This window comes from Nansenia antarctica (genome assembly GCF_963989245.1).
Source record: "Nansenia antarctica genome assembly, chromosome: 5".
In the NCBI taxonomy this organism is placed as follows: Eukaryota; Metazoa; Chordata; class Actinopteri; order Argentiniformes; family Microstomatidae; genus Nansenia; species Nansenia antarctica.
This window is the reverse complement of record NC_137690.1, coordinates 69668205-69695014: the sequence shown is the minus strand read 5'-3', so window position 1 is coordinate 69695014 and position 26810 is coordinate 69668205. Positions and strand designations below refer to the sequence as shown.

The 26810-nt window shown below is 47.1% G+C and overlaps 1 protein-coding gene across 5 annotated transcripts in view; it reads right to left on the bottom strand.

Annotated features, from left to right (window-relative positions):
• Nucleotides 1-4483: 4483 nt before the first annotated feature.
• Nucleotides 4484-26810, bottom strand: part of LOC308159257 (muscleblind-like protein 2a) — a 42695-nt gene continuing 20368 nt past the window's right edge. The window contains exons 2-9 of one of the 5 annotated variants that reach the window (XM_080533008.1): nt 21526-21690; nt 20808-21017; nt 19049-19297; nt 13518-13571; nt 12844-12994; nt 11227-11262; nt 10213-10307; nt 4484-5748 (exon numbers count right to left, since the gene is read on the bottom strand). In XM_080533008.1, coding sequence (XP_080389134.1) covers nt 5734-5748; nt 10213-10307; nt 11227-11262; nt 12844-12994; nt 13518-13571; nt 19049-19297; nt 20808-21017; nt 21526-21690 — 975 coding nt within the window. In that variant the 3' untranslated portion in view covers nt 4484-5733. The remainder of the gene's footprint in view (nt 5749-10212; nt 10308-11226; nt 11263-12843; nt 12995-13517; nt 13572-19048; nt 19298-20807; nt 21018-21525; nt 21691-26810) is intronic. The other 4 variants (XM_080533006.1, XM_080533010.1, XM_080533007.1 and 1 more) reach the window with 4 other exon arrangements.

The window sequence follows — 26810 nt, the reverse complement described above, 5'->3', positions numbered from 1 at the left end:
CGTCTGCTAAATGGCAAAATTAATTAATTAATTAATCATGGTCACATAACCGGTCTGTGGGAGCCAGAATTCTTGCTGGTTGGTAGGGGGTGAAATACCTATTTCACAAAAAAAAAAAAAATCATATGTGATTTCTTTTAATATTCTGTCTCTCACTGTTAAAATGAACCTACCATTAAAATGATAGACTTCATTTCTTTGTAAGGGGGTAAAATCAGCATGGGGTGAAATACTTATTTCCCCCACTGTATATACAAGTATGTCACAACACAAGTTACACTCTAAGTTCTGTGTAATGAGTTTCTTCAAATAAGCTGCTGCTCATTTACAATACCACTTAATCAACCAGCCCAACCTCTCCTTCATACCCATGTAGGATAAGAAGCTAAAATAGACACCAATTGCGATGCAAAATTAATTCTTTATTGATTGAAATGTTGACCATGATGATGACCTGGGGTACCTACAGGCTAGTTTTTGACATTAGTCATTGGACTGGGACAATGACACAGCAGCACACTGCCCTCCACAACCTGTAGAGGGCGCTCCACTTGTGCTTCTGGTGCCTCATCTGAAAATTACAAGAAGGACTATCACTGTCTCACATACTTTATTAAAGCCGTTTTATCGAATGGCCAGCCAGTATTTCAGTTCTTCTGGTTGCTGTGGAATCCGAGTGGGGGACTTGCTTGATTTGATCTTTTGTTTGCCTTCCAACATCACTTCAGTCATACATTATTTCATTCTTTTTTTGTAATCAATAATTTATTACAAAACAGTACACATGAAAACAAAATATTATAACACCAAACAAAATAAGTGTCTGTCCTGATTTCTTTCCCCCCCCCCTTATCTTACCTATTATTTCTGCATCAGAGAACGGCTTCTTGCGTTCACCCAACACCCATGGCAATTCAAAGAACAATTAAACCCAGAGCATGGCAATTCAGAGAGCAATTAATAACATCTGAATGACTTGTAGAATTGCATGTTTTCTGAAAAAGGCAGTCCTTTGACTGGGTTGTTTTATTTAGCAGTTTGTGTTAGTAGGCCCATCAGAGACCTACATCAGAACCACAGGTTTTCTAACAATCTGAGTGGTATTTTCAGCAAAAAACTTCACCAGGGTATAAAGACCGTGTCAATATTATTCAAGACCTCACCGCCACTTCGAGCTGTAACCGTTTACATCAGTGACACCTTTAACAGTTTTAGTTTGCAATAGACTAGACCACTATCATACAACAGAATTTCCGGTTGATCTTTGTTTTTTTAATAAAACTAATAAATTCACGAACTTTTACTAAACGTTTTTAGGACTCAAACTCTATGGACAGAGTCTAATTCAGAAAAATACCTACAAAATTCAAGACCTCATAAAATCGTTATAAGACATTTTAATACTTATTAAGGGTCTTGATTTTCCCCAAATTGATTTATCAACTTTTAATACTTTTCAAGACACCACGGATACCCTGTTCAAAGACATGTTTTGGGGACCCCAGGGACCTATATTAACTTGTTGAAAAAGAGTATAATATGTGACCTTTAAGTGACATGTCCACAAATCCTGTGATAATAATAAGCCAATAAGATAATATGTCCAAAGGCATGACAAAAAGAATGTCGACACATTAATGTCATTTGATTTTCTTTATTTCTTTCAATAGATTTTACACTATCTTGCTGGAACCAAAACATTTGACTATAGTAACATAAAATAGCACAAAATATATGCACAAAGAAAACATTTGAAAATGGTTACATTGAAACTAATAATCCAATGAGGGTCTTGTTGTCTTTTTTTTCGCAATCTAGATAGGATACTGCATCTGTGGTGGCATAGCAGTCACAAACCATTACCTGCAGTACCTGTAGGACCATCCAGTATGGCGTGCAGGCCACAGCCCTCATCATCAAGCTCTCAACAGGAGAGAGTGGGACGCACGACTACTTTCTGTACTGCAGTCAACCCTTTTGGCCTCACGATGAAAATGCTAAAAGTAAAAACTGAAACAATATTTTAGATATATAGATATATATATTTATATATATATTTATAAGTGAAACTGAGAAGTCAGTTCAGTCGAGACCGTACAGCCTTGTTTATACTTTAAGAGCTCTGAAACATAAAACCTTAAGCACGATGGACTAAAGATAAGGCAAAGTGTTTGGATAAGCTGTGTCTGCTCAGTTTACCAACTGCTCAGAAAGTGCTTATATTTCCATTACCATCAATCAGTCATTGTCAACACATTTCAATACATTACATTTCAGTCCAGTACAGTTCCATCTGCATGGGCATCACATGCCCGGCAGAGGAACACTTGAATGTTTCTCATGTGCAGACTATTTTTCGTGTTTTTTCGGTATAACTAGAAACATTCAATATGTTATCATTTATCAATAAAAACAAGATGTGTGTACTTCATGCAAGATGCTCTATGAAGGTTTTTTTCAGGTAGAAGTGATTAATGAACAGAATTACTGGAGTACTGACGTATAGTAACTTTGCCATACCTAATGGACTTTGCATCAGTAAGAAATTACATTTTCCTTTTATGGAAAGAAAGTGCAATCTTTAACTCTGATGAACAATCTAGCATATTACTTTTATAAATAATTTCCATTGGTGTTCAAGAAACCAGTCCTTTTTGGGGGAAGAGTTATATATCTTAACTAATCAATTAATAGATATTTTATCATGTTATAATGTTATCCTAACATTGGTATCTTTGCCTATCGTATTTTACGTGTTAACGTTACACCCTTACAGAAGTTGTTAAATGCTAATGAATACATTATGTCATTATAATCTTAACACATAATAAGAAATATTCAAATCTGCTTTACAATCTAGTGTTGCTTACAGTGTTCTAGAAAAAAAAAAGAAGAATCAACATAACAAATACATAATTTACAAAAATACCGAACTTTAGTAATCGCAACTTGAGGTCGCCACAGCAACAACTTAATATTGTTATGAAACACTATCATATTAGAGTGAAAAGTACATCTTTTTATATTTTTCTTTTTTTTTTGGTAAAATGTCATCTATACAATAACGTTTTTTTTCTCTTTTTTTTTCTCAACAATACAAGCAGTTCTAAAGCCTTGCTCATTACCGCAGTGCGATGACCTGTGTTGATGACATGGAGAGAGAGAGACATGGAGAAACCTTCTACTGGTGGCTTTCCAAAACCCTTGTTTCTGACCTGCTCCTCATTGGCTGACCTGACACACCAGACCATAAGCAGGGTCCACCGTGCAGCATGTAGCACTGCTCAATAAATTACATTAATTTCAAAATATAATAGGTTACAAACGTATGACATTGTTTCTGACTAACATTTGACAAAACATTAAAATAAGACAAATTACCGTACGACAAAATAAATGGGATCACCTTCCACGTGAAAAATTACATTAAAACTGTAACTTTTGTGAAGAAAATCTTAGTAAAAGTGAATGAAAAGAGAAAAAAACAAAAGAGCCAAGACAAGAGCCTTATTCTTGCTGAACCAAAGGTGTCTTGTGGATTGTCTGTGTAAATCAAGCACCATGAAGATACATCATGATTCTGTTCAGATTCTTGAACACACACATAAACACGCACACAGGAAAAACAATAGACTATGTAGTATCTATGATTAAGAGTCAAAACTGACTCTCATAAAACATCTATTAGGTTATAACAGGTTGTTGGTTGGTTGGTTGGTTGAAAATAATGCTAGTTCACGTTTCATGGCATAAAAATAACTTGTTCTGGTGATAGTCCTGCCACACATAACCTTGATAGTTACACAACACAAATTGAAATCATTTGAATTTAATAGATTGCCATAACCATGAATGAATAATAAACTCTAAAAAATAAGGAGACACATGTTACATACATGACACACATTACAATACATGTTCTGTATTCTCAATCATTTTCCCCCATGTAACCTACTAAAATCAATGTTTAGAACAAAGTAGTCCATTATGAAACATTCACCAAACATTCTACCAAGCTAACTTGGGTCATCTTTTGTTTAGTTTTCAGTTCAGTTAGTTTCGCTGTGTTAATGGATGTTTACCATAATACTGGTGGGACAGCTTAAACTAGCATGTGAGCATTACTTTCATTTTCCAAAATAGGTCAACATTAACTTTTGGGAGCTTTGCTTTAAATCAACCAGTCATTCTATTCATTTTTTCTTTTTTTTTTGTACATAAGGTTCATGTTCTCCGGATGCTTGGTGGTGTTAAAGGATTTTTAGGCACTTCTACAGTTTTCTCGAATGGAACAGGATTATCGGTGATAGCAGGGTGACAACCGACAGTCACAGATAGCCCTCCAGACAAAGTTCAAGTCATCTCACTGGACGAGGATCGTCAATGCACTGTTTTGAGTCTTAGCACTTGTTTCACCCCTTCGTCGAACCCCCCCCCCCCCCCCCCGGCAAGCAGGGCATACCCTCAGAGCTCCTGGTCCACTCCCAGACCCAGAACCACCTGGGATCCCGGCCTGTCTGGCCCAGTCTGTGATCATACCCTCAGAGCTCCTGGTCCACTCCCAGAACCGCCTGGGATCCCAGCCTGTTTGGCCCAGTCTGCCGGCAGACATCCAGGCCTGACAGAGAAGTCCCTGTGCTTTCCACCACCCACAAGCTTTGTTAAGCCCTTGGCTTGGCACAAACTGGAGCCCCACGATGGCCTTGTCTCCCCTGACACCAGACCCTCTCACCCAACCACACACAAACCCACACACACCAAAAAGACAGCACCACCAAATCCAAAACAGAAAAATCGAACCAAGCAATAAAACAAAAACAAAAAAAAAGGAGCAGAGAAACCTAGGGATGTTCTGTAGAGACGCGGGGGCCAGAATGTGGTCCGGTCCGAGTGGCCAGCTGCTGAACAGCTCCCTCTAGGTTCCTCACCTATCAACTCCATCCATTCTGTCAGTCGTGGGCAGATTTTTTGTTTTGGCAAGGCTGTTTCCCCCGGATGAAAAGTTTGTTGCAAGTGGTTCAAATGGAAAACGTACAGTACCACCAGCCATCTTAAAGGGTGGTAGGGGGGGTGGGTGGAGGGGCGTGTTGAGTTAACTATCATTAAAAAGACAGTCACTTTAGTAGACGTAAAGCCTATCTGCCCTCGTGTGACATTCTTGTCTTTGGGGAGAAACAAGAATAGAGACATTCCCTCTCGCTAGGCTGAAGCGCCAGGTGCACTGGTGAGTTAGGCTGTGGAGGGACGTGTCTGTGACTCTCCTGTTTAAAACAATGAAGCTCTTGACTGACGATAAGCACTACGTCTCTTCTAGTGCAAAAAGGTTGTTGTTGTTTTTCTTTTTTTTTCAAGGGTGAACATTGTGCAGAGGGGTTCCTTATTTTTTGGAAAACAAAAATATGAAAAGAGAAGGACCCTACTTTGAGAGAACAATCGTTAAAATGAACTCGCCTCCTTAAGCCTCTATAGAGTATGTAGTCTGTACATGTTTTTTTTTTTTTTTTCCTCATGTCAATAGTTTTCTAGCAATACATTTACATTTTTGTTGTTGTGTGTGTGTGTGTGTGTGTGTGTGTTACACCAGCACTCAAATGGTAGGATTAATTGTAGTATTACACTCTTCTTAGCATGCGTGTTGCTGTGGTTCTAGTTGAGAGGGAAGGTAGTATTTACAGGAGGGCTGTTTTGGGCTTCTTAGCGCAGCGACTTGACACTCCATCCCTCCCCTGACGGTTACTTCAGGATAATCTGTGGGAGGTGAGAAGAGAGACAAGGAGTGAGAGAGTTCCCTTCACCTCACAAAAACAGCTCTTTTGAGACCATCTTTGAGACCATTCCCCAGGCTACTAAGAAGGCATTCCATACACAATGGCATGCAATCAAATGTAGCACCTGCGATGCCGCGGATACAAATAAGTTAATGTTGAAAGTTATGATGCGAGCATACATAGTCATTGGGCTACGAAAAAAAATAAAGTGAAAAGAAAAAGCTGACATGTTTAATTGAGGTGGGGAGGGGGGGGTGGGGGTTAGATGATGTGGAGGCTAGATCTCTGCATGTGTCATCTCTCTCTGATGAAGGCCCTACTAGTCACACACACACACACACACATACGCACATGCACACAAAGACACACACACACACACACACACACACACACACACGCACGCTGCTCCACAACATGACACCAGTGCAAGGCCCACAGATACACTACAAGCGTGCAGGGAGAAGGAGCATAGTCATAGACACCATTTAGCTGACTACAGCACTGACGGCAATCAGATGCCAAATAACGATGTCGTGACGGATGCACCAGTGACTGACAGACTGACAGACTGACAGTGACTGACAGTCAATGCCCCTGATAGAACAGCATAATATCGGTTAGTTGCACATTACGCCCAGTCGATAATGACACTGTGACGATCTACCTGATGTCGGCACAACCAGAGACATCGTCTAGAAACTCTAAAGAGTGAAAATCAGCGCTAACCGATCAGCTGACTACTTCTCAAAGTCCCTGTGGATTAAACGGAGGAGGGCCTTGTGAGGAGGATGTCAGGATGTCAGTGAAGTTCCTTGCTGTCCAACGGGACCCTCCTGTCAACCGCTAGTGAGATGAGCCCATTCAATGAACACTTTGAAACGAGAGTAGCTGAGTACACCGTGAGAGCCGACGACGTCGACGAGGCTTTATCTGGCCAGGTAGGGGAGGTGACGACCGGAGGAGACACTGATGCAGACGCCTGACTGTGAGGTATCGTTATGTTAACCAAGACGGCCGCTCCGGAAGGGCACATTGCCGACTCGTTCTCAATTATTGAACCGTTGTTGAATCTCCCTCCCCTTCCCTGGCACGGGAAGAAACACACACCGGTGATGCACAGTAGATAATAGTACATGTGTACTTTCAGCCAGCAGAGGGCACCACTACTCCAATAACTCTGCAGTGAGAGAGAGAGAGAGAGAGAGAGAGAGAGAGAGAGAGATAGAGAGGGACAGAGAGAGAGAGACAGAGGGAGAGAGAGGGATAGAGAGAGAGAGAGAGAGCGAGAGAGAGACAGCAAGTAGAGAGGGACAGAGAGAGAGAGATAGAAAGAGAGAGAGAGAGAGAGAGAGAGAGAGAGAGAGAGAGAGACACAGAGAGAACGTGCCAGTAACGCTTGTCCTCTCCTTGTGACGACTGAGGTATTGTGTCAGTGGTGTCGTGTCGAGACAGTCTCTGAGAGAGTATCCACTGTAACTCTTGCAGACAGAGCAGATTGCGGTAAGTCAGCCCCGGTAGTGTGTGTGTGGCGGTGGACACCGAGCTGAACGCTGGGTAAGAAGCGTCTCTGGTGAGAAGGCCACAGAGAATAGAACCTGTCCATCTCTACAGATCTAGGATCAGCTTACCCTTAGAAGCACTGGTTGATTTTGCCTTGATTTTGGCTCCTCTTCATCTAAAAAACTGAAAGAAAAAAAAAGAGATTTGTTTCTTGGAGCTGTGGTTTGATGTACCCATCCAAAGCCCACAACCTTAAAATGTGTGTCAGGGAAAGGACAGTGGTCACAACTCTCCTCACATCCCTGTGCTAGGACTGACTCCATTTTGACTGAACATGTCAGTCAAAGTACTGGGTTTAGTTACCGTTTTTTTTACACTCAATTATGGGTCTAGAATTGATGTGTGGGAGTACTACCGATGCTACATAGACCCCTTTTTCAACAGGGAAAAGAACAAAAGAACAGCTTTTCCACTACAGTTCAGTCTTCAATCCCAGCCTTCACCATTAGGGGGTGAGACGCAGAGCTGAACTTAGGAGGGGCGACTCCCAGCTCCTGTATGAGCCGGTCCCAGGCCAGACCCCCGCAGCTGGTCTCTCCATGTGTGATCAGAGCCATGTGTTAGACCAGTGTGCGGTGACTCACATGAGACGCACATCAGGGAGCTAAGCGCCCCCTCCCTCTGATAGCGGCGCGCCATCTGTTGGGCTGTTCGGACGCGAGGGACGAGTTTCTATGGGAGGGGAACGCTGTCTTCTGTGTCAGACGCGCGTATGGTACGAGCACAGGCAAGCGCGCCCAGACACATTTGCACGCACAGACACAAACAGACACACACACGCACACGCAGACACACAGACACACATGCACACATGCACAGACACACACACAGACACACACACAGACACACAGACATACACACACACACACACAGACACACACAGACACAAACACACACAGACACACACACACGCACACCTGGCAATCTGATCAGCTGCATTCCTGATGAGAACACAGACACGGCCCACCAGCCAGATGTCAGAGTGGGATAAAAGGCTGGTGCAGATGCAGGCCTACGGGTCTCAGGTGGTGTGTGTGTGTGTGTGTGTGTGTGATGTTACCAAGAGGATACAGCACCACGACAATGCACCTCAGGGGACACAACCTTGAGAGAGAGCTAATAATTCAAAAGCCAGTCAGAATTAATGTTCTTTTGGTCACGGTCCAAAAACCACAGAACAATAGGCAACGACGGCACTGCTAAGAATGTACCAGCCCAGAGGATCCTTGATCCTCCTCCTCTCTGACTCCTCACTGGGCTCTCAGGAACATGATGTGGAGAGACTAGACCTATTGCAGTCCCCCCCCCCCCCCCCCCCAGCTCCTCCAACGCAATTGGTCATTCAGAGAGAGAACGCTCTGGGTGCTGTGGCAGGAGGAGACAGAGCAGCAGCAGCAGCAGCAGCGGGGAGACGGTAGACGTCAGCACAGCCCCTCTCTCTGCGCCTCTCAGCCCCGACATGCATTTTTAAAGAGCAGCCCTGGCTCCCCGCCGCGACCACCGCTGCATGCCAATGACAGGAAACCGAAACGCAGTGACTCACTGGAGGAGTGTGTGTGTGTGTGTGTGTGTGTGTGTGTGTGTGCTCACCGGCGATCAATAAGGGGAGCGGCGCGCCAGGACATCTCATGACGCCATTGTCGGAGGGGGGGGGGGGGGGGGGGGAGGTGGGGGCTGGGGGTGTCTGGACACTTTGGCCCCTCTACCGAAGCGGACGTGGCGATACCGAAGCAGCGGTTTAAGCGGTATAAGACCGACGAAAAGACAAAATTGTCTCAATCGTGTTTTTTTGAGACGGGTAAATACAACTTTTCTCGTCTCAACACAAGACGAGCTGTCGTAAAAAACAAAAACAATTGTTTTTTTTCAGCATTGTTGGAGCAGATCAGAGTTCTGCGAGCCCCTTGCTGACCGGGGAGTCATTGTGAGCCGCAGGCGGTGCCGACTGTTGGCTGTATGCTTCAACTGTCAGGTTCTGAGACCGTGTGTGCGTCACCCCCACTTCCACTTGCCACTGCTCCTTCCTCCTTCCTGGCCCCTGCTGACACGGAGCCGCGGGTCCTCTATCTGGCCTTTATTTAGCTCCGTCCTGACATGTCCTTCCTGTCTCCTATAAAGGCGAATAGCGGAACTGACCTGCATCGGACCTGCATCGACAGTTTCCTGTCACCTCCCCCCCGTCCTCTCTCAAACAGAGTGTCACCTCCCCCCGTCCTCCCTCCCTCAAACAGGGTGTCACCTCCCCCATCCCCTCCTCAAACAGAGAGAGGGATGCTGACAGAATCCCAACATGAGGACTAAGACTGATGGAGTGGCTGGGATTAGTGCTGTGTTGGCAAAGTGTGTGTGTGTGTGTGTGTGTGTGTGTGTGTGTGTGTGTGTGTGTGTGCGTGTGTGCGTGCGTGCGTCTTTCAGGCCCGGACATACAGATGACGTTCCTAATGCAGATGAAGAGGGATTACATGACATCAACATAAAGTGAAAAAAAAGAGAAGAAAAACATACATGCAAAACCAAAAAAAACAACCAGGAAGTAACGCAACACAACACAAACTACTATTTTTGCAAACGTGAGAGCTCTGAATAAGTGCTTCGTCGACACACAGCCGATACATGGGACTACACGACGTGTATACAAAGAGCCCTTACATCAAATCAAATCAAATCAAGTTTTATTTCTATAGCACATTTCTCACAAGATGTGACTCATCAGATCAAAGCCAAGATGGAGGCGTCGTGAATACACCTACACCTGTGCTACAGCTACAGCTAGCCTAGCGATGGCTGCAGAGACGGTTGGAGTAGAGGATGGTCTCAGCTGTGGTCCGAGCACTTATTTAGAGCTTCAAAGGGACATGAGAGAAAGCTTTTAAAAGGAGCAAACCTGATTGCCTGGTGCTGTTGCTGCGTAGGGGAGACTTGTGGCAGGAGCAGTTGCTGCAGAGACAGTAGCAGGTGTAGCACTGTACATCATGGGTACTTTATCCAGGAAAAGTGGGGTGGGGGGGAAGGGGGTGGAGGGGGGGAAACCATGAAAGCAATGAACAGATAGGTAGGTGGGCAGAATTGTGGTAACCGTGGCAACAGGTGTGTGTTTGGATTGTTGTGGTTGTTGTTGTAGTCGTTGGCAACAGTGAGTGTGACAGAGCAGCGAGCCGTCGTTAAAGGTTAAGACCAGCGAATGGCATGCGACCCACAATGCAAAGCGAGAAAGCGTAGGGGGGGAGGAGGAAAATAAAACAAGAGGGGAAAAAAGCTGATTACAATCACAAGTAAAAAGGAAGTTATCCCCGCCCCGCCAAAATCATTTTCTGTTTTCCCAGAGGTATGAGGTGAGTGGTGGGAAATGTCGAATCACTAGAAATGATAATGAGACCCAATTTTGTTTCATCACCTCTCTGGGAAACGTACTACTACATGTAGGCTAAGTACACTACTATGTCCTAATCACCACGGCAACAAAGACAACATCTACCATTCAACAACCAACTCATCTGGAAACATATGGGTTTCATTAAATACTAACAATGATTAAATAAAATGACAAAAATAATACATTATTAATATAAATAAGAGCACTGGCAGGAACAGAACAACACATCAGAAAGAAACACAGAACCCGATCGATGAACATCTCTTACAGGCGAGTTCAAACAGCCATGGTGAGATACGACTTTACGCACATTGATTGGACTAACCACGCCACAACCGAAGGCTGCATTCTTTTTGTTTTCTTTCTTTACCAAAACACATTTCATCTCCATATGCATGACGTTTCGCCTGTCACCTGTAAGAGCTGACAAAGCCGCCCGCCCCCCCCCCCCCCCCACACACCCCCGCCACCTCAATGTCAAAGAGCATGTGAGTCAAACGTAACGGGAAGGAAGAAGGGACCTACCAATGCCGCTAGCAGGAGTCATGCAAAAGACTGACCCTGGGTGACCATGCGGTGGAGGAGAGGAGGCAGAGGTTAATAAGGGGAGAGAAAACAACGTTAGAGAGAGAGACAGAGACTTGTCCTCGCTAATAAAACACCACATGCCCTTGTTTCAACAGATTCACACTCACTCACACACACACGCATACACACACACACACACACACACACACCGTTTTTTCCAACTGATTCACACACACACTCACACTCACACACACACACACACACGTAACAAGTCTTGCCATTGTTACTGCAGTGTGCTCCGTTCACAGTCTTGATGTCATACAATGGGTCTATATGTACAGTACAGTAAGCAAGCTTGGGTGGGGGGGGGGGGGGGGTGGGGGAAGGGAGGGGGGGGGGGGGGGCACAGGCTTAATGGCCAGTTTGCTCAATGACCAAGTACAGAATTGTGTAAGTGAATGTGTTGTTTTTTGTGTGTTTTTTTTTGGGGGTGGGGAGGGGGTTTGTGGAATAGGGTACAGTCAGGCACACTTACTATATGACACGAGCTATTTTCAGTGAGAGAGGTCGAGGAGGCTAGAGGCTAGTTGGAATCAGAGCGGCTCCATGCAGTGACAACACAGCAGTCTGAACAAGCTACCCACGCAGGTGGACAGAGGAGGAGGAGGAGGGGGAGGAGGAGGAGGAGGAGGAGGAGGAGGAGGAGGAGGAGGAGGAGGGGGAGGAGGAGGGAGAGGAGCAAGGGATGGAGGGAGCACAGGGGCCATAAGGGAGGGTGGAGCAGGTAGGATGGAGGAGGGGTAGGGGTTTCATCCACAGCGATAGGGGGCTAGCGAAAGTGCATCATAGCGACCGTTCGCTAGCCTGGGGGGGGGGCGTCTGAGCTACAATGGAGTGAACGACGAACGTCATTGTTTGGGATCGCTCTCCTTCTGAGTTTTACGCTGAGTGCAAGTGTCGACTAGCAGCGCATCACAGCAGATCTGAACCTGTCGTGCGTGGTGTACTCTACATCATCACAACGAGATGCAGTGTGTGTTCAGACCACAGGGGATGGTGTGGGTGATGTTGTTTTTAGAAGTAAGAGGTTCAAATGCAGGTGACTTTATATATATATAATGATATCGCAATACACCCTGCTATCATCCTGCTGCCGTACAACTATGGGGGTTATACCACCCCGCGCTACAGCCACCTGGCAGCGATTACAGCTATAAGTGGGGGCACAACGTTTACGGACTGCATGTGGAACAGCTGAGAGGAGAGAGAACTCCTTTTCGGGAACGAATCCAATGTGCTTCATGGAGTCCTGGATCCCTAGTAGTGTGTGTCCAGACTAAAGCCCTAGAGAACCTGACCTGGTGAGCTGGTGTCTGAGATGTTGTTTAGAGTTTAGACTGTGGTTAGGCTGGAAAATAATCCCGTCTGGCAACACTGCCGGTGAGTCTTTAACAACATACCTGAAGTATGTACTACTGTGATGCTTTTATGGGGGGAAAGGAAACCTAGGGAATCTTGTTGGTGCAGTGTGGGTGTGTGTCTGTGTCTCGGTGTGTGTCTGTGCACTATGTGTGTGTGTGTGTGTATGTGTGTGTGTCTGCGTGTGTGTCCTACCTGTGGGAAAGAAAGCAGGCTGCTGGAGCTGTGCGTTGGCCAAGGCCTGCTGGTAGTGCAAAACACTGTGGTTGAAGAGGGAGCTGGCGCCGTTACACTTGTCCAGCGCCGGTCTCTTTGGTAGCGGCTGCAGCATGCCGTGGGGGAAAGCCTGGGGAGTGACAGACGGGGGAGGGGGGGGGGGGCGGGGGAGAGGAGAGGTTAGAACAGAGGCAGGGGCCTCACCGACCACAGGACAAGGCTAACACAAGTATCACACTGCTCTGGACGGGCTGTGTTTTGGCTAGGCATACATAGCACAGGTTACAGGTTACAGGCACAATGGCAACTTAGGCTTAAATCATCACATGGACACCACAATGGGGAACTACACAACACAGTATCTAGCAAGACACTTACTAATGATACATTTACAGTAACACAAACATAAAGTGATACTTACACTAATATTATGTTAACGTTATTGTTGTTATTGTCGATCAATGTCAAATATAATAATAATAATACATTACTGGACAATTGATTATGCCATTGGTGGTTATTAATTCCATATACAAAACACTTGGGTGTGTCTCACAGGTTTAAAAAAACCAAAAAGCCAAATTAAATTCTGTGAGTTGCTACAGTACATTAAAAAAGCTACATGCAAAGCAAAAGGTGAAAGGTCAAAGTACCAGGTCTAAGGTTGTCTCGAGGGGTCGCTTCATTGCTTTGGCAGTCGACTGAGTCTTTAAATAGCAGGCAGCGAGCACATGATGGCAGTGGGCCAATGGGGTTCAAGCGTATTAACATACAGGTAACAGCAAGCAGAGGTGCATCATGGGGACAGCATTGCATTGTGGATAGGTGAGAAGGAAAAAAAAACAAAAAATAATCTGAATGCAATATACCACATACAAAACAATAGGCATGCACATAAACAAAACAGTTTTAAAGAAACATTGCTAGGTTCTGAATTAGTACGAAAGCAAAAAAAAAGCATCTACTTTACCTTTTGTTTTTGTTTGTTAAAAGCGTAAGAAACAATAAAAGATTTTCCAAACGTACTAATGAAGTAAACAAACTATCGGGATAAGCATTTATTAGTTATGTTAGCTACTTCATTACGAGTAAAATCAGCTGTGTCATCATCTATGTATCAAAGGACAATCGATAAACACAACTAACATTTCAGTGAAGATATAGACACCGGGCGGAAATCCTACCTTGAGATCGGTGCACCCTTAAAAGTCTTATGTTCACGCAAATCTCCCCTTTGGCATCAATGCATGGATTTGCGTCAAAGTAAGACTAACAGTACATGCACAGACCTCAAGGTGAGACTCGGCCATAAGCCTGTACTCTATACACACTTGTACGTATTGAGCACTGTATCAAGACCCTAACTGGAGTGTGTGTAGTTGTGTTGGATCCTACCATAGTGTACACTATAACTGGAGTGTGTGTGTAGTGGAGTGGTGTGTAAACTACGCTTGGGTGTAACTCACTGACCACCATGACAGACTAGAATCCGAGGGCCTCATCACTCTGAGAGAGTCACTGTGTACTGTCCCCCATAACGATCTTCCCTAGCAACCGTTCTACAGGACTCACAGATCTGGAAGGACTGGAGAAGTTCTCCCTTCCACATCTGTGACCACTGTAAAGTAGGGCGAGGGGATGGGTTTTATTCACAGCAGGCGAGGGGGATCGATAAAAAAGATCAGAAGAAGTTGCTTTTTTATCGATTTCACAAAGTAAGACAAAAGTAAAAGCATTGACATTTTGAGTCTGTGCTTATAAAGCACTGACATTTTGAATCGATGCTTAGTTTTTGGAAGACCGTTTATGGCCCTTGCTGTCAGGTACTAGCCCGACAGACGGCAGCATGTCAGCTAACGACACCCGTCGGATCCGTTTCTGTCATGGGGGGTCGCAGTGGTCTGGTCGTGAAGGGGAATCTTTGTCTTTTTAACTCATACATGTGTGAAATTGATATGACTTGTGAAGTGTGACTGGTGGAGAAGCGTTTTGAGAAGTGAAAGTCGGAAATGTGCGTATTGTGTGGAGATATTTTCAAAGGTCCATGACAAGACATATCACAGAATGTGGAGCTCTGGTTTATTATATTTCTACGAGTGAATTCTGTAATTGTTGAAGCCTATGCTGCACAACTCATTTGTTAAACTGTTGATCTGCATTTGTACTATTTAAACCAAACTGGTCGCACAGTAGCAGGCTACTGGTTTAAACTAAACAATTGTTTATTTTCTTTGAGTGGGGGCTGGGCGGGGGGGGGGGGGGGTTGTCGTGCTGTTGAGAGTAGTCTGGACCAGTGGAGGCTGGTGGAGGCAAAAATCGGGGACGGGTTTATTGCAATGCTTGGAACGGAATGAGGAATGGTATCAAATGTCTTTCTGATACCATCTCTCATTCCATTTCATGCATTACAACGAGCCCATCCTCCAATTTCTACCTCCACTGGTCTGGACATAAGGGCCTAGTCTCTTATCCCTTTTCACTGCATGTGGTGAGGTGAAGATACATGGTTAACATCCCTTTACGAGCACACTAATGACCACCTGTGATTGCCGTGTGATTGCAGTGTATTGCAGAACCACCAGCGCAGGTGGTGTTGTTTCCCTCTGGGGAAGGTACTTACTCCTGGAAGTAAGTGTTGCATCTCCCTGCTCTCATATTATTCTGCCCCTAGTGGCCTGTAGTGGATACATACCAGTCTATTTATTGAAATGTCATTGAAACCATCCAGTTAAACCGGTAAGCATTTGAATGTAGATGTTTATCAAATCGTTACATTCCCTGGAACCTCACTATTACCATCGAGCGTCTCCTCTATCCAGCATATCTATTTTAAATAACCTTGATTTAGTTGAAGGCTTGTATGTGGGGGAAATGTCTATTATTGCAAAACTGTTTCCTTGGGCGAAACCCCCAAGGGTGGTGTGTGTATGAGTCTGGCAGTGACTCTTTATGCTACACGTACAGCATGCTAACGCTACACAAGCCCGGCCTATCAGCATCATTCCAAAGGAACCGACGGACTACAGATTCAGTGTTAGCAGATTGAAATGTTATGTTGTTATGGTTTAAGGGAAAGAAAAACACATTTATTTTTTCCCCCCCCTCGAGCAGAGATGACGTTGATGACAAGGCATTCCGCTAACCATGAAGACTAACATGAAAGGACAACACGACAGGCGACAGGAAGACAAATGGAGCACGGAGACGAGACGCCTAGGAGTCTGACATCTCTGCACGGCACCTTCCCTTGTTTCTCCCTGAACCCGCCTCGCTATTACCTGACAGCGCCGCCTCCTCCTCTACCCAACATGTATTAAATCAACTTTATTGAGCTGGAGGGCTCGTATGTGGGGGGGGAAATGTCTAATATTAAAAACGGTAAAACTATTACCTCGGGTCGAAACCCCCCCCAAGGTGGTGTAATATGTAATAGACCGGTCGTGACCGTTTATCCACCTCTGTAATACAACCCAAAAGCTGTAAAACATATAATCCTATTTACTATAAACTTGTCTGGGGGTGGGTGAAAGGGGGGGGGGGGCTGGGGGGTGGGTGGTTACTTCCTTAAGACATAACCTACGGTTGAATGTGCAAACATGATCCCTGTGTGTGCTGGACTGAGATCTACCCAACCTACCCGTATGCCAATTACATTGTTCTCCTTTTATGGCTTTTCAAGGGAAGCGGGTACTATAAGCTTTGATGTAGGGCTTTAAAACGGAAGCCAAACCAAAGGGAGGACATAGGCCCCTCCTGCAGTGCTGACTACACAGCTTCCCCCCCTCCCCTGTATGTATCCTCAGGTAAACCTATTCACCTTCATCTCAGGTCAGGACAGCTTCAGGTAATCAGAGCTGCGCTGTGTCCTCAGGACTGTGTACGTGTTTTGACTCTGTTGTCTTTTTGAACACTTAAGAGTGCTGGAGTCACCTCATGGGGGAAGGGTGGCGGCAGAGGGGGAGGGGGGAGGGTTTTAGAGAGAGAGAGAGAGAGAGGGGGGGGGGGAGAGAGAGAGAGAAAGAGGGAGAGAGAGAGAGAGACAGAGAGAGAGACAGAGAGAGAGAGGGAGACAGAGAGAGAGAAAGACAGAGAGAGAGAGACAGAGAGAGACAGAGAGAGAGACAGACAGAGAGAGACAGACAGAGAGAGACAGAGAGAGACAGAGAGAGAGACAGAGACAGAAAGAGAGAGAGAAAGACAGAGAGAGACAGACAGAGAGAGAGACAGAGAGAGAGAGAGAGAGAGAGGGAGAGAGAGACAGAGAGAAAGAGACAGAGAGAGAGACAGAGAGAGAGAGAGACAGACAGAGAGAGAGAGACAGAGAGAGAAAGAGAGAGAGACAGAGAGACAGACAGAGAGAGAGAGAGAGACAGACAGAGAGAGACAGACAGAGAGAGAGAAGGAGAGAGAGAGACAGAGAGAGGGAGACAGAGAGAGAGACAGACAGAGAGAGAGGGAGAGAGAGAGAGAGAGGGAGAAGGGTGGTGGGAGGGAGGGGTGGGGGTTTAGAGAGAGATAGAGAGAGAGAGCAAGCAGCGATGGATGAAGCTGATGAGGAGGTGGTGGAAGCGTGCTCCGTGTGCCACGGGAGTCAGGCAGCTCAGCTCAGCACGGTTGGGCAGCGGAGGAGGAGTGCGGCAGGCTGAACCGTTTCACCCGTTCGAAAAGAGACACTGACTCGGTCCGATATAGAGACGAGAGAGAAAGAGATAGAGAGATGGATGGGGGGGGGGGGGGCTATCTGTCTTTCTGTCTGTCTGCTCTTCTCCTCAGGAGAGAGGGGTGGGGGGGAGGGGGGCGATAGGGAGGGGAGCGAACCAGAGCCCTGATGTCAGTTTGGCCCTGTGTTCTCATCCATCTCTCTGATTCAATTTGTACCGATCTGTAGAGAGCTGCACTTATCATTGAGAGAGGGTGGGGGGGGGGGGGGGGGGGGTTGGAGCCATTGTCTTTTTATGATCAAGGGCATTGGAATAAAAGGAGCGGTAGGATGATAATAATAGATTGTTGTGGTGGTATTATAGTGCAGCCTTTTTTGGTATTGTTCTCTAGAGCCTGGTGAAGCTATACCATCGTGACCTCTGGGTTTGGGGTTGAGTTGGACGGCGTACGCAGGGCGCCCACATGGTTCTCTAGGTAGGACGGTTGGCTGACTGGCAGTAATAAAGCAGCGCTCCACATTTCATGGTACTCTATCGCCGATGTGTAAACAACATGAGTACATGATGTGTGTGTCTGTGTGTGTGGACCCAAATTAGCCTAACATGTTATATGTGAAAGCATGATATGTGATTATATAGTTATATAGGGCTAGGGTTATATATATATATATATATATATATATATATATATATATATATATATATATATATATATATATATATATACAGGTGCTGGTCATATAATTAGAATATCATCAAAAAGTTGATTTATTTCAGTAATTCCATTCAAAAAGTGAAACTTGTATAATGTATACATTCATTCCACACAGACTGATATATTTCAAGTGTTTATTGCTTTGTATATATCTCTCAAGTATATTGGGTACAGTATATATCGTGTAGTGTGTGAGAATTTTCAACTGGTACAAAGATGCCCAAAAGAAAGCCGCCGTTCACTGGCAGTGAGCTGGCCTAGTGGTTGTGTTAGCTGCAGCTGAGCTGCACTACAGTCACTGTCTGGGTCACTGTACTGCAGCTAGCCTAGCTAGCCTAGCGCTCTGGAGAGACGAGCACTGGGACCCAGGACGTCCACAGAGGTGCTAGCACTGAACAGCTTCAGGTAGAGGCAGCTTTGTACCAGTCGAGCCTGCACTGGTCTACACTGGTCTATACTGATCTATACTGGTCTGTACTGGTCTGTACTGGTCTATACTGGTCTATACTGGTCTATACTGATCTATACTGGTCTGTACTGGTCTATACTGTATGTATGTATGTATATATGTATGCAGTGTGTTGTGCGTGCAGTCTGAATCTGGTATGTACTTTACTTTATGTGTGTGTGTGTGTGAGAGTGCACGCGGGTGTGTGTGTGAGTGTGCATGACTTGTGTGTGTGAGTGTGTGAGTGCGAGCTTGTGTGAGTGCGCGCGTGTATGCGCTTATGCGTGTGTGTTCCCGCTAGGTGTGCGTGTGTGTGCCCGCTAGTGGACGGAGGAGGAGGAGGAGGAGTCTGTCCCTCACCATGGCGGCGGTCTGCGCGGCCACGGCCGTCTGGTTGGCCTGGTGCTGGGCGGCCTTGATCTTGGCCTGCAGGTGGGCGGGGGGGTGGAAGTATTTGCACTTCTCCCTGGAGCAGCGGCTCTTGATGTAGTCCATGCACACGGTGACGGTGTTGTCACTGGTGTCAATCATGGGGCTGTCGCTGGGGTGGGCGAAGCGGCAGTCCGTTTCACCTCGGGCGCAGTTGCCCCGTTGGAACTCCCGGCACACCTGAGGAGGGGGGGGGGGGGACGACGACGACGCACACACACACACACACACACACACACGCATAAGTGCATACACACACACACACACACACGCATAAGCGCATACACACACACACACACACACACACACACACACACACACACACACACACACACACACAATCTACCATGAGGTACTGTATGGGCGAAAAAAACATGAAAGAAATAGAACAGTGTTTGACCCAGAACTCCTGGCTCAGTTAACAGAAGGATAAAGACATGATCCTCACTTCTACCTGCTCACACACTCTCTCTCACACACACACACACACACACACACACACACACACTATCTACCACGAGGTAAGGTACGGGCAACGTATGGTTTTTGACCCTCAACTCCTGGCTTGGTTAACAGAAGCTTCTACCTGCTCAGATCATTAATATACCGCATGGCTGAACTACACAGTAGTGTGTGTGTGTGTGTGCGTGTGTGTGTGTGTGTGTGTGTGTTAATGTACACCATCATCTAAATGATTGACGTGTTGATCTATTCAGAGTCTGGCCAGCGCGGCAGGGGGGTCCTTACCCGATCTGGGGAGTGTGACACACAGCGCCGTGCACACACAGCATGAGACGCACACAGCATGAGACGCACAGCACGAACGCACGCAAACGCACTCACACACACACTTTGCGTGGGAGTGTGTCCACTGGATGTTGCTTCTCATTTAAACCACATTTATTGGTTGCTAAGTGACGGCACTTGGAGAAAGTCATGCACGCACATACATACGCAAACGCATGCAAACGCACGCATGCACACACACGTACAGACACACAGAGACAGACACACACACACACGCACACATACATACACACACACGCACACGCACACACACACGCACACACACATACACACGCACACGCACATACCACACACACACACACACGCACACACATGCACACACACGCACACACATGCACACACATGCACAAAGCTCCCAATCATTCCATGGCTATTCTTTGTCTCCTTTTGTCTTCATGAAACAACAACTCTTTGTTGCCATAAAAAAATAGATTTTTTTTTCTCCCATCACTCTCAATATTCCCACAGTAAAAGTTAAAAGTAAAGTACTGTACCGTAAAGTAAAAAGTAAGTTAAAAGTAAAGTACTGTCTCTCTCAGGGACTACAGATGAAAACTAGCTCATGAGCTAACTCTGGCACATTTACATTGATGTGGAAACTGATATGTTGATTAATGTGCACTGTCCGTGGTAAATAAATAAAATAAAATAAAATAAACTGTAAGTAGCCTACATTCACACGTCAGATCCGGTTTCCTTCATACATACACTAACATTTTCCAAGTCGACAAGAAACGAACAACAATCACACAGAAACAGAACAAACTTAGAACGTGTGATTCACTGGTGACGCGGAGAAGGCGGTAGGTAGGGGGGGGGAGTAGGGGTTTAGATGATGGTTTTCCATAGACGAGCGAGGCTTGTGATTGGCTTAGCCGGTCACCTCTAGCTTGTCTGTGCGTAGCAGCTTCTGTGTGGAGGAGGAGCCCTGCTGCATGGACACGGGCGGGCTGCCGGGGACGATGAGCTGGGTGCTGGGCAGCATCTCCGTGGGGACCAGGCCCATGGCGTGGCTCATGGGGGTCAGGTAGGGGGCGTAGCTCTGGTTGAAACCGGAGCCCAGTCCCAGGCCCTGGCTCAATGGAAACGTCTGCTATGAGAGAGAGAGAGAGGAGGAGGAGGGAGAGAAGGAAGGGGGGGGGGGGAGAAGGAGAGAGAGAGAGGCGGAGAGAGAAAGAGAGAGAAGGAGGAGGGTGAGAAGGGGGGGGAGAGAGAGGGTGGAGAAAGAAGGAGAGAGAGAGAGAGAGAGAACGAGGAGGGAGAGAAGGAAGGAGAGAGGGGGGGGAGAAAGAAGGAGAGAGAGAGAGGGTGGAGAAAGAAGGAGAGAGAGAAGGAGGAGGGAGAGAAGGGGGGGGAGAGAGGGGGGAGAAAGAAGGAGAGGCGGAGAGAGAAAGAGAGAGAGAGAGAGAGAGCAAACGAGAGAGGGTGGGTGGGGTGGGGTCACAAGAGATGGAAAAAGAGAGTCAGAGAAAAATACAGAAATAACCGTATGGATGTTAACAGTGGCCTGCATTGTAAGACAGGAGTCAGAGGCGGCCCGGGCCAGGGCCTGAGGGGCCGTGCCCCCCGCCCCCGCCCCCCCCCCCCACCCCGCCACTCACCATAGGCTGCATGGTGGTGCCGGGGATCATGAACTGCATCTGCTGGGCCAACATGGCCGCCGTCGTCTTCTGCTGGATGAGGTTGTTGCGTCCGTTGATCTCCAGCTGGGTCTTCAGGTGGGCCGGAGGGTGGAGGTATTTGCAGTTCTCTCGCGTGCATCGGCCCTGAACGACACAAACATTTACATTTTAGGCATTTTTGGGCATTTAGCAGACGCCTTATTCCAAAGCGACTTACTACAATCGATACATTTGACTAAGCAAGTGAATCATCAATCCACCAGTCGTATTAGGAAGAGTAATCCAGCTCAGGCCCAGGGCCATTGGCAGTCTCTGTGATAGAAGGGAAAAATCTTCTTCTATTACCTTCTTCTAAACCTAGACCCTTTTTTTTCTTCTTTTTTCTTTTATATAGACACTGGAGAAACCGAGAAACAGTACAAGAAGGCAATAGAAGTTTTAGGGGACACAGTAAAGGGGAAAAGCGGGTGTCTTAGATAGTAGAAGTCTCAGGAGGAGCAGTTAAGGTGTAACCTGAAGAGATTGTCTGTCTCTCTCGCTCTCTCTTTCTCTCTCAAAAAATAAATAAATAATAATAATTATTGGACAACACAGAATAATACAAAAGACACACAAAAGATGAGCAGAAAAAATAAAAATAATACAAAAAAACCCACCAAGATGAGCAGCTTAACTAAAGCTGAAGAATATGAATAAGCCCTTTGCCTAAAGACAGGTCAGGCATATGCATACAAGCGTACCTACTCTAATCCGTCTGGTGCTGAAGGGCAGGATTGTTATTCACACATGGAGAGGGAGGGAGGGAGGTAGACGCAGGGATGGAGGGAGGGGGTGGGGTGATGGGGGTGGGGGGGGGTGTTGCAGGTACAATAACTAGCTCCGGCGCAGAGCTAGCAAGCTTTGCTCCGATCCTTCTGCCGTCCTGACAGGCCGACTGATATTCATGCAGAAATGCAAACAGGGTTGGGGCGCGTGCATGTGTGCGCGCAGGAGGGGTGGGGGGTGGGGTCACGCTCTCCATAGCGCTCGCATTCACAGCCAATTACTGTCAACCTAGAGGCTAACGGCAAACACACCATAATCCAATATGGATTTCTCCTTGGCAGTGCTTAGAAGAGAGGGCGGGCTGGGTAAGGGAGGAGAGGAAGGGTGGAGAGGAGGAGGAGGAGGAGGGGAGGGGTGGTGTCAGGAGTGGAGGTACAGTGGAGGATCATGTAAAGGGGGAGGGGGAAGGGGTTGGAAAAAGAGAAGGGAGCAGAGGAGAGGAGGAGGAGGAGGGAGGGAGTGGAGGGATAGACGCAATATCGGGGCGCGTTAGAGAATGTCTCTCCTGGTGTCTAAATGCCTCTCACCTCCATGCCAGAGAGAGAGAGAGAGGACAGCAGCGAGCGGAGAGAGAGAGAGAGAGAGCACGGTGACCTAATTAGCAATGCCTCGGTTCCCCAGTCACAGGCCCACGCTGAAATAGGACATCCCAGTCCGCCAGAAAGCCAACAGGGCCAGCAGCTCTCTGTGTGGGGCTCTGGCACAGACCCGCCGCCCCGGCCCTTAAATAGGCCTCTTAGTTACTTTTCACTAGCGTACAACATGCGGTCTGGCAGGCAGGCTTGATGAGTGCTACAGTAGTCCCTGTCTGAGAATAGAAACGGTGACTAAATGTGGACTTTATGGCTCAACAAGACAGTTAAAATCATAGGGAGGGGGAGGAGGAGGGGGGGGGAGGTTAGTCATTCGTAGCCGCGGCTTTAACGGTTCCCTCGTTCGACGTCCGACTGCTTGTTTTTCCGGTCACGTCGGCCGCGCGGCGGTAAAACGAACGGTCATCAACGAGAGGTTAGCGGCGCCCTGGGACTCATCACGCCGTCGGTCAGCTGGGTGTCGTCGGCTCGAGTCTAAATGAGAATCCTGATGAAGACATGTTGTTTTTCCCGCTTCCTCGCTGATGGAAAGGCACCGCAGGGGAACATCAAACGGCGTGTTCGGGTACGGCCAGGCGGTCCGCCCGCCTTTCCCTTTCATTTGATTTAGGATACAGAAATAGACCTTGAAGGGGGAAAACCTGTGTCGAACCCCTAAGCAGAAGAACCCTACAGAGACACTTGTGTTTACACAGACGAGCCGGGAACGTTATGACCACTGACAGGTGGAAGTGAATAACATTGAGTGTGATGCTCTCGACAATGTTCTGCTGGGAAAACCCTGGGGGCGCGGCCGTTCATGTGGAGTGGACGTCAATTTGACACGTGCCAGCTAGCTAAACATTGTTGCAGACCAGGTACACTGGTACACGCCTTCATGGCAGTGGTATTCCCTGATGGCAGTGGCCTCTTTTAGCAGCATAATGCGCCCTGCCACACTGCACACTGCATACGTTGTTCAGGAACAGTTTAAGGGCCGTGATGAAGTGTTCAACGGTGTTTGTTGCCTTGGCCTCCAAATTCTCCCGATTTTCTCAATCCGATCCGTGGGATGTGCTGGACCGACAAGTCCGATCCACGGCGGCTCCGCTCCACCTCACAACTTACAGGACTTGAAGGATCTGCCGCTAATGTTTTGGTGCCAGGTACCACAGGTACCACAGTACCGACTCGGCGGGTCGGCACTGTTTTGGCAGCACACAGAGGACCAAGAGCATAGAAGGCAAGCGGTCATAATGTTGTGGCTGATCAGTGTAAATGGACTGCACTTATTCCAAAGCGCTTTACAACGGCCTCTCATTCACCCATTCACACACACCAATGGCGACAAGCTACCATGCAAGGCACCAGACCGCTCATTGGGAGCAATTTGGGGTTCAGTGTCTTGCCCAAGGACACCTCGACATGTGGCCAGCCGGGGTTTGAACCGCCGATCTGCCGACCTTGTCATTAGACGCCGGCTCTACCTCCTGCGCCACAGCCGCCCCTGTGGCACTTTAACCCAACTATATAGTGTATATTAATATAGTATATGTGAGGAATTATTGTGACAGTTGTAGGAGACTGCAAATGTCCTTAACGCATCGATGAGAAAAAATACAATCATCTCTAATGAGTCTGGGGCAAAATAATAATTATTTTTAGGCAATACCGCTTAGAGTGGAATTACTGCATAATCCAGTGGTTTTGTTGTTTTCATTAGTGCATGCTAGACACATTCACCCAAAAATATTCGTAGGAGGTAAACACAGACCTCACGTTGCTATGACGATAGCTATGACGCAGCCGCACTAACCCTTACCCTAAATGACGACAGTCCGAGACGGTAAGTAAGCATCGTGGATTGACTAGAAATACGCATGAAAATCAATAATTAAATAATAAATAATAAATAATCAATGTTAAACAAAAAAAAAGCACAGTACAATTCCAATTGTAAACCTCTACTATCTATTAGTAAGATGGATGTAAATGGATGAAGTGGCGTTTGCTCAGATTACCCAGAGGTCTAAAACAAACCAAACCCTCCTGCTAACCAGGCATGTTCTTCTTTCAGGGTGACATGTACATCCTCTTAGTAGAGACAGACAGTGGCCTTTTTTCCCCCGCCTCCGTAGTCTCCAGTTGTCCACCTCTTCATCTACGCCGGTGCAGAGTGCCATTGATACCCCCTCCTCCGCTCCTCTCTCCCTCCCTTCCCCCCTCCTCCTCCTCCTCCTCCTCCTCCTTCTCCTCCTCTCCGAAGAATAATGTTATCGCTGAGCCTCACAGCCAAAAGCCTGAGAGGTGTCAAAACCAATCAGAGCCTCTCTCAGTGACGCCGGCTCGGAGCACACAGAGGACCCTGCCGGTTGCTGGGAGAGTGATGAGGGGGCGGCGGGGCTGGTGGTACTGGCTGGTACTGAGGCTGAGATTCTGGACGCCGTCCCAGAAGCCCAGAGGCCTGAAGGACACGACCACACCCCCCCCCCCCCCCCCTGACATCACCCCCCCCCCCCCCCCCGGGACATAGACATATCCCACCCGGAGGAAAGACAAGCCCTGGTCATTTTTGATAGAGAGAGAAAGAGAGAGAAAGAGAGAGAGAGAAAGAGAGAGAAAGAGAGAGAGAGCGAGAGAGGAATAGAGATCGAGAGAGAGAGAGAGAAAGAGAGAGAAAAAGAGAGAGAGATAGAGAGAGAGAGAGACAATGACAGAAAGAGAGAGAGAAAGAGAAAGAGAGATGGAGAGAGAGAGAGAGAGAGAAAAAGAGAGAGCGAGAGAGACAATGAGAGAGAGACAATGAGAGAGCAAGAGAGATCGAGAGAGAGAGACAACAAAGACAGAGAGAGAGAGAGAGGAATAGAGATCGAGAGAGAGAGGAATAGAGATAGAGAGAGAGAGAGAGAACAAACGAGAGAGAGGCCAGATGAAGAGAGGACACATTCATTAGATAATCTGCTGCCAGTGCTTTGATTGATTCAGTGCTTTCTGTCCCAGTTTAGTGTAACCTTACATTTGAGGGATAAGGCAAAAAAGATGTGACGCTACTGGGATGGGGGGGGGGGGCGATGGGGGATGTTTAATTTCAGATTTCAGACACATTTAGTAAAGGCTTAATGACACAGTCCTTGCTACCAGGTGCCTCCCAGCCACGCAGACTAAAAGCTGCACGATGGATAGAGAAACGCCGGAGGCACGATGAGTGATGATGACCCCAGGAGAGAGTGTTTGTTCAGAGGAAGTGGCCTCACGCTCCACGCTGCAGATACGAGACGAGAGAGAGAGCACTCGAAACGCCCCAGAGCCTTTTTCGTCATGTTACAGTGACAATGACAGTGCTGAAAAAAACCCCGCCTGTCGGGGGCTGAATGATGCAGGGGACGAGCACAGGGCGGGACGGGGGGGACGGCACCTGGCCCTTTGCCCTGCTACACTTTTATTTCGTATTTTGTTACGTCAATCAATCTCGTCAGATAATATTCAGTTATTCTTCGGTTGCCGTCTGCCGCATTTTTGGGGGCGAGCAGAACACCTGCCCTTCCATAAATCTGTGGCACGACGTCCCCTGGGCTGATAGGCCCCGGATGACGTCATCGCCTAGGGGTTTGAGTCAGATGTTATCTGGCCGACGGGGAGGAGGGGGGGGTAGGACTAGGGAGCTCAGCTCCGTCTTCTTAGCCACCCACACGGGGTAGAAGAGAGAGAGCACATATCTATTCATCCTCCTCATCGCCTCCTCCTCCGAACACCGAACACGCAGTGTTTTATGAACAGGCCTTTGAGAAAACCTCAGAGGCACATGATTCCAGACTTGGTGTTGTCTTGTAGTAGCCACAGTGACACACTGTTTAAATAAGAGGCCCC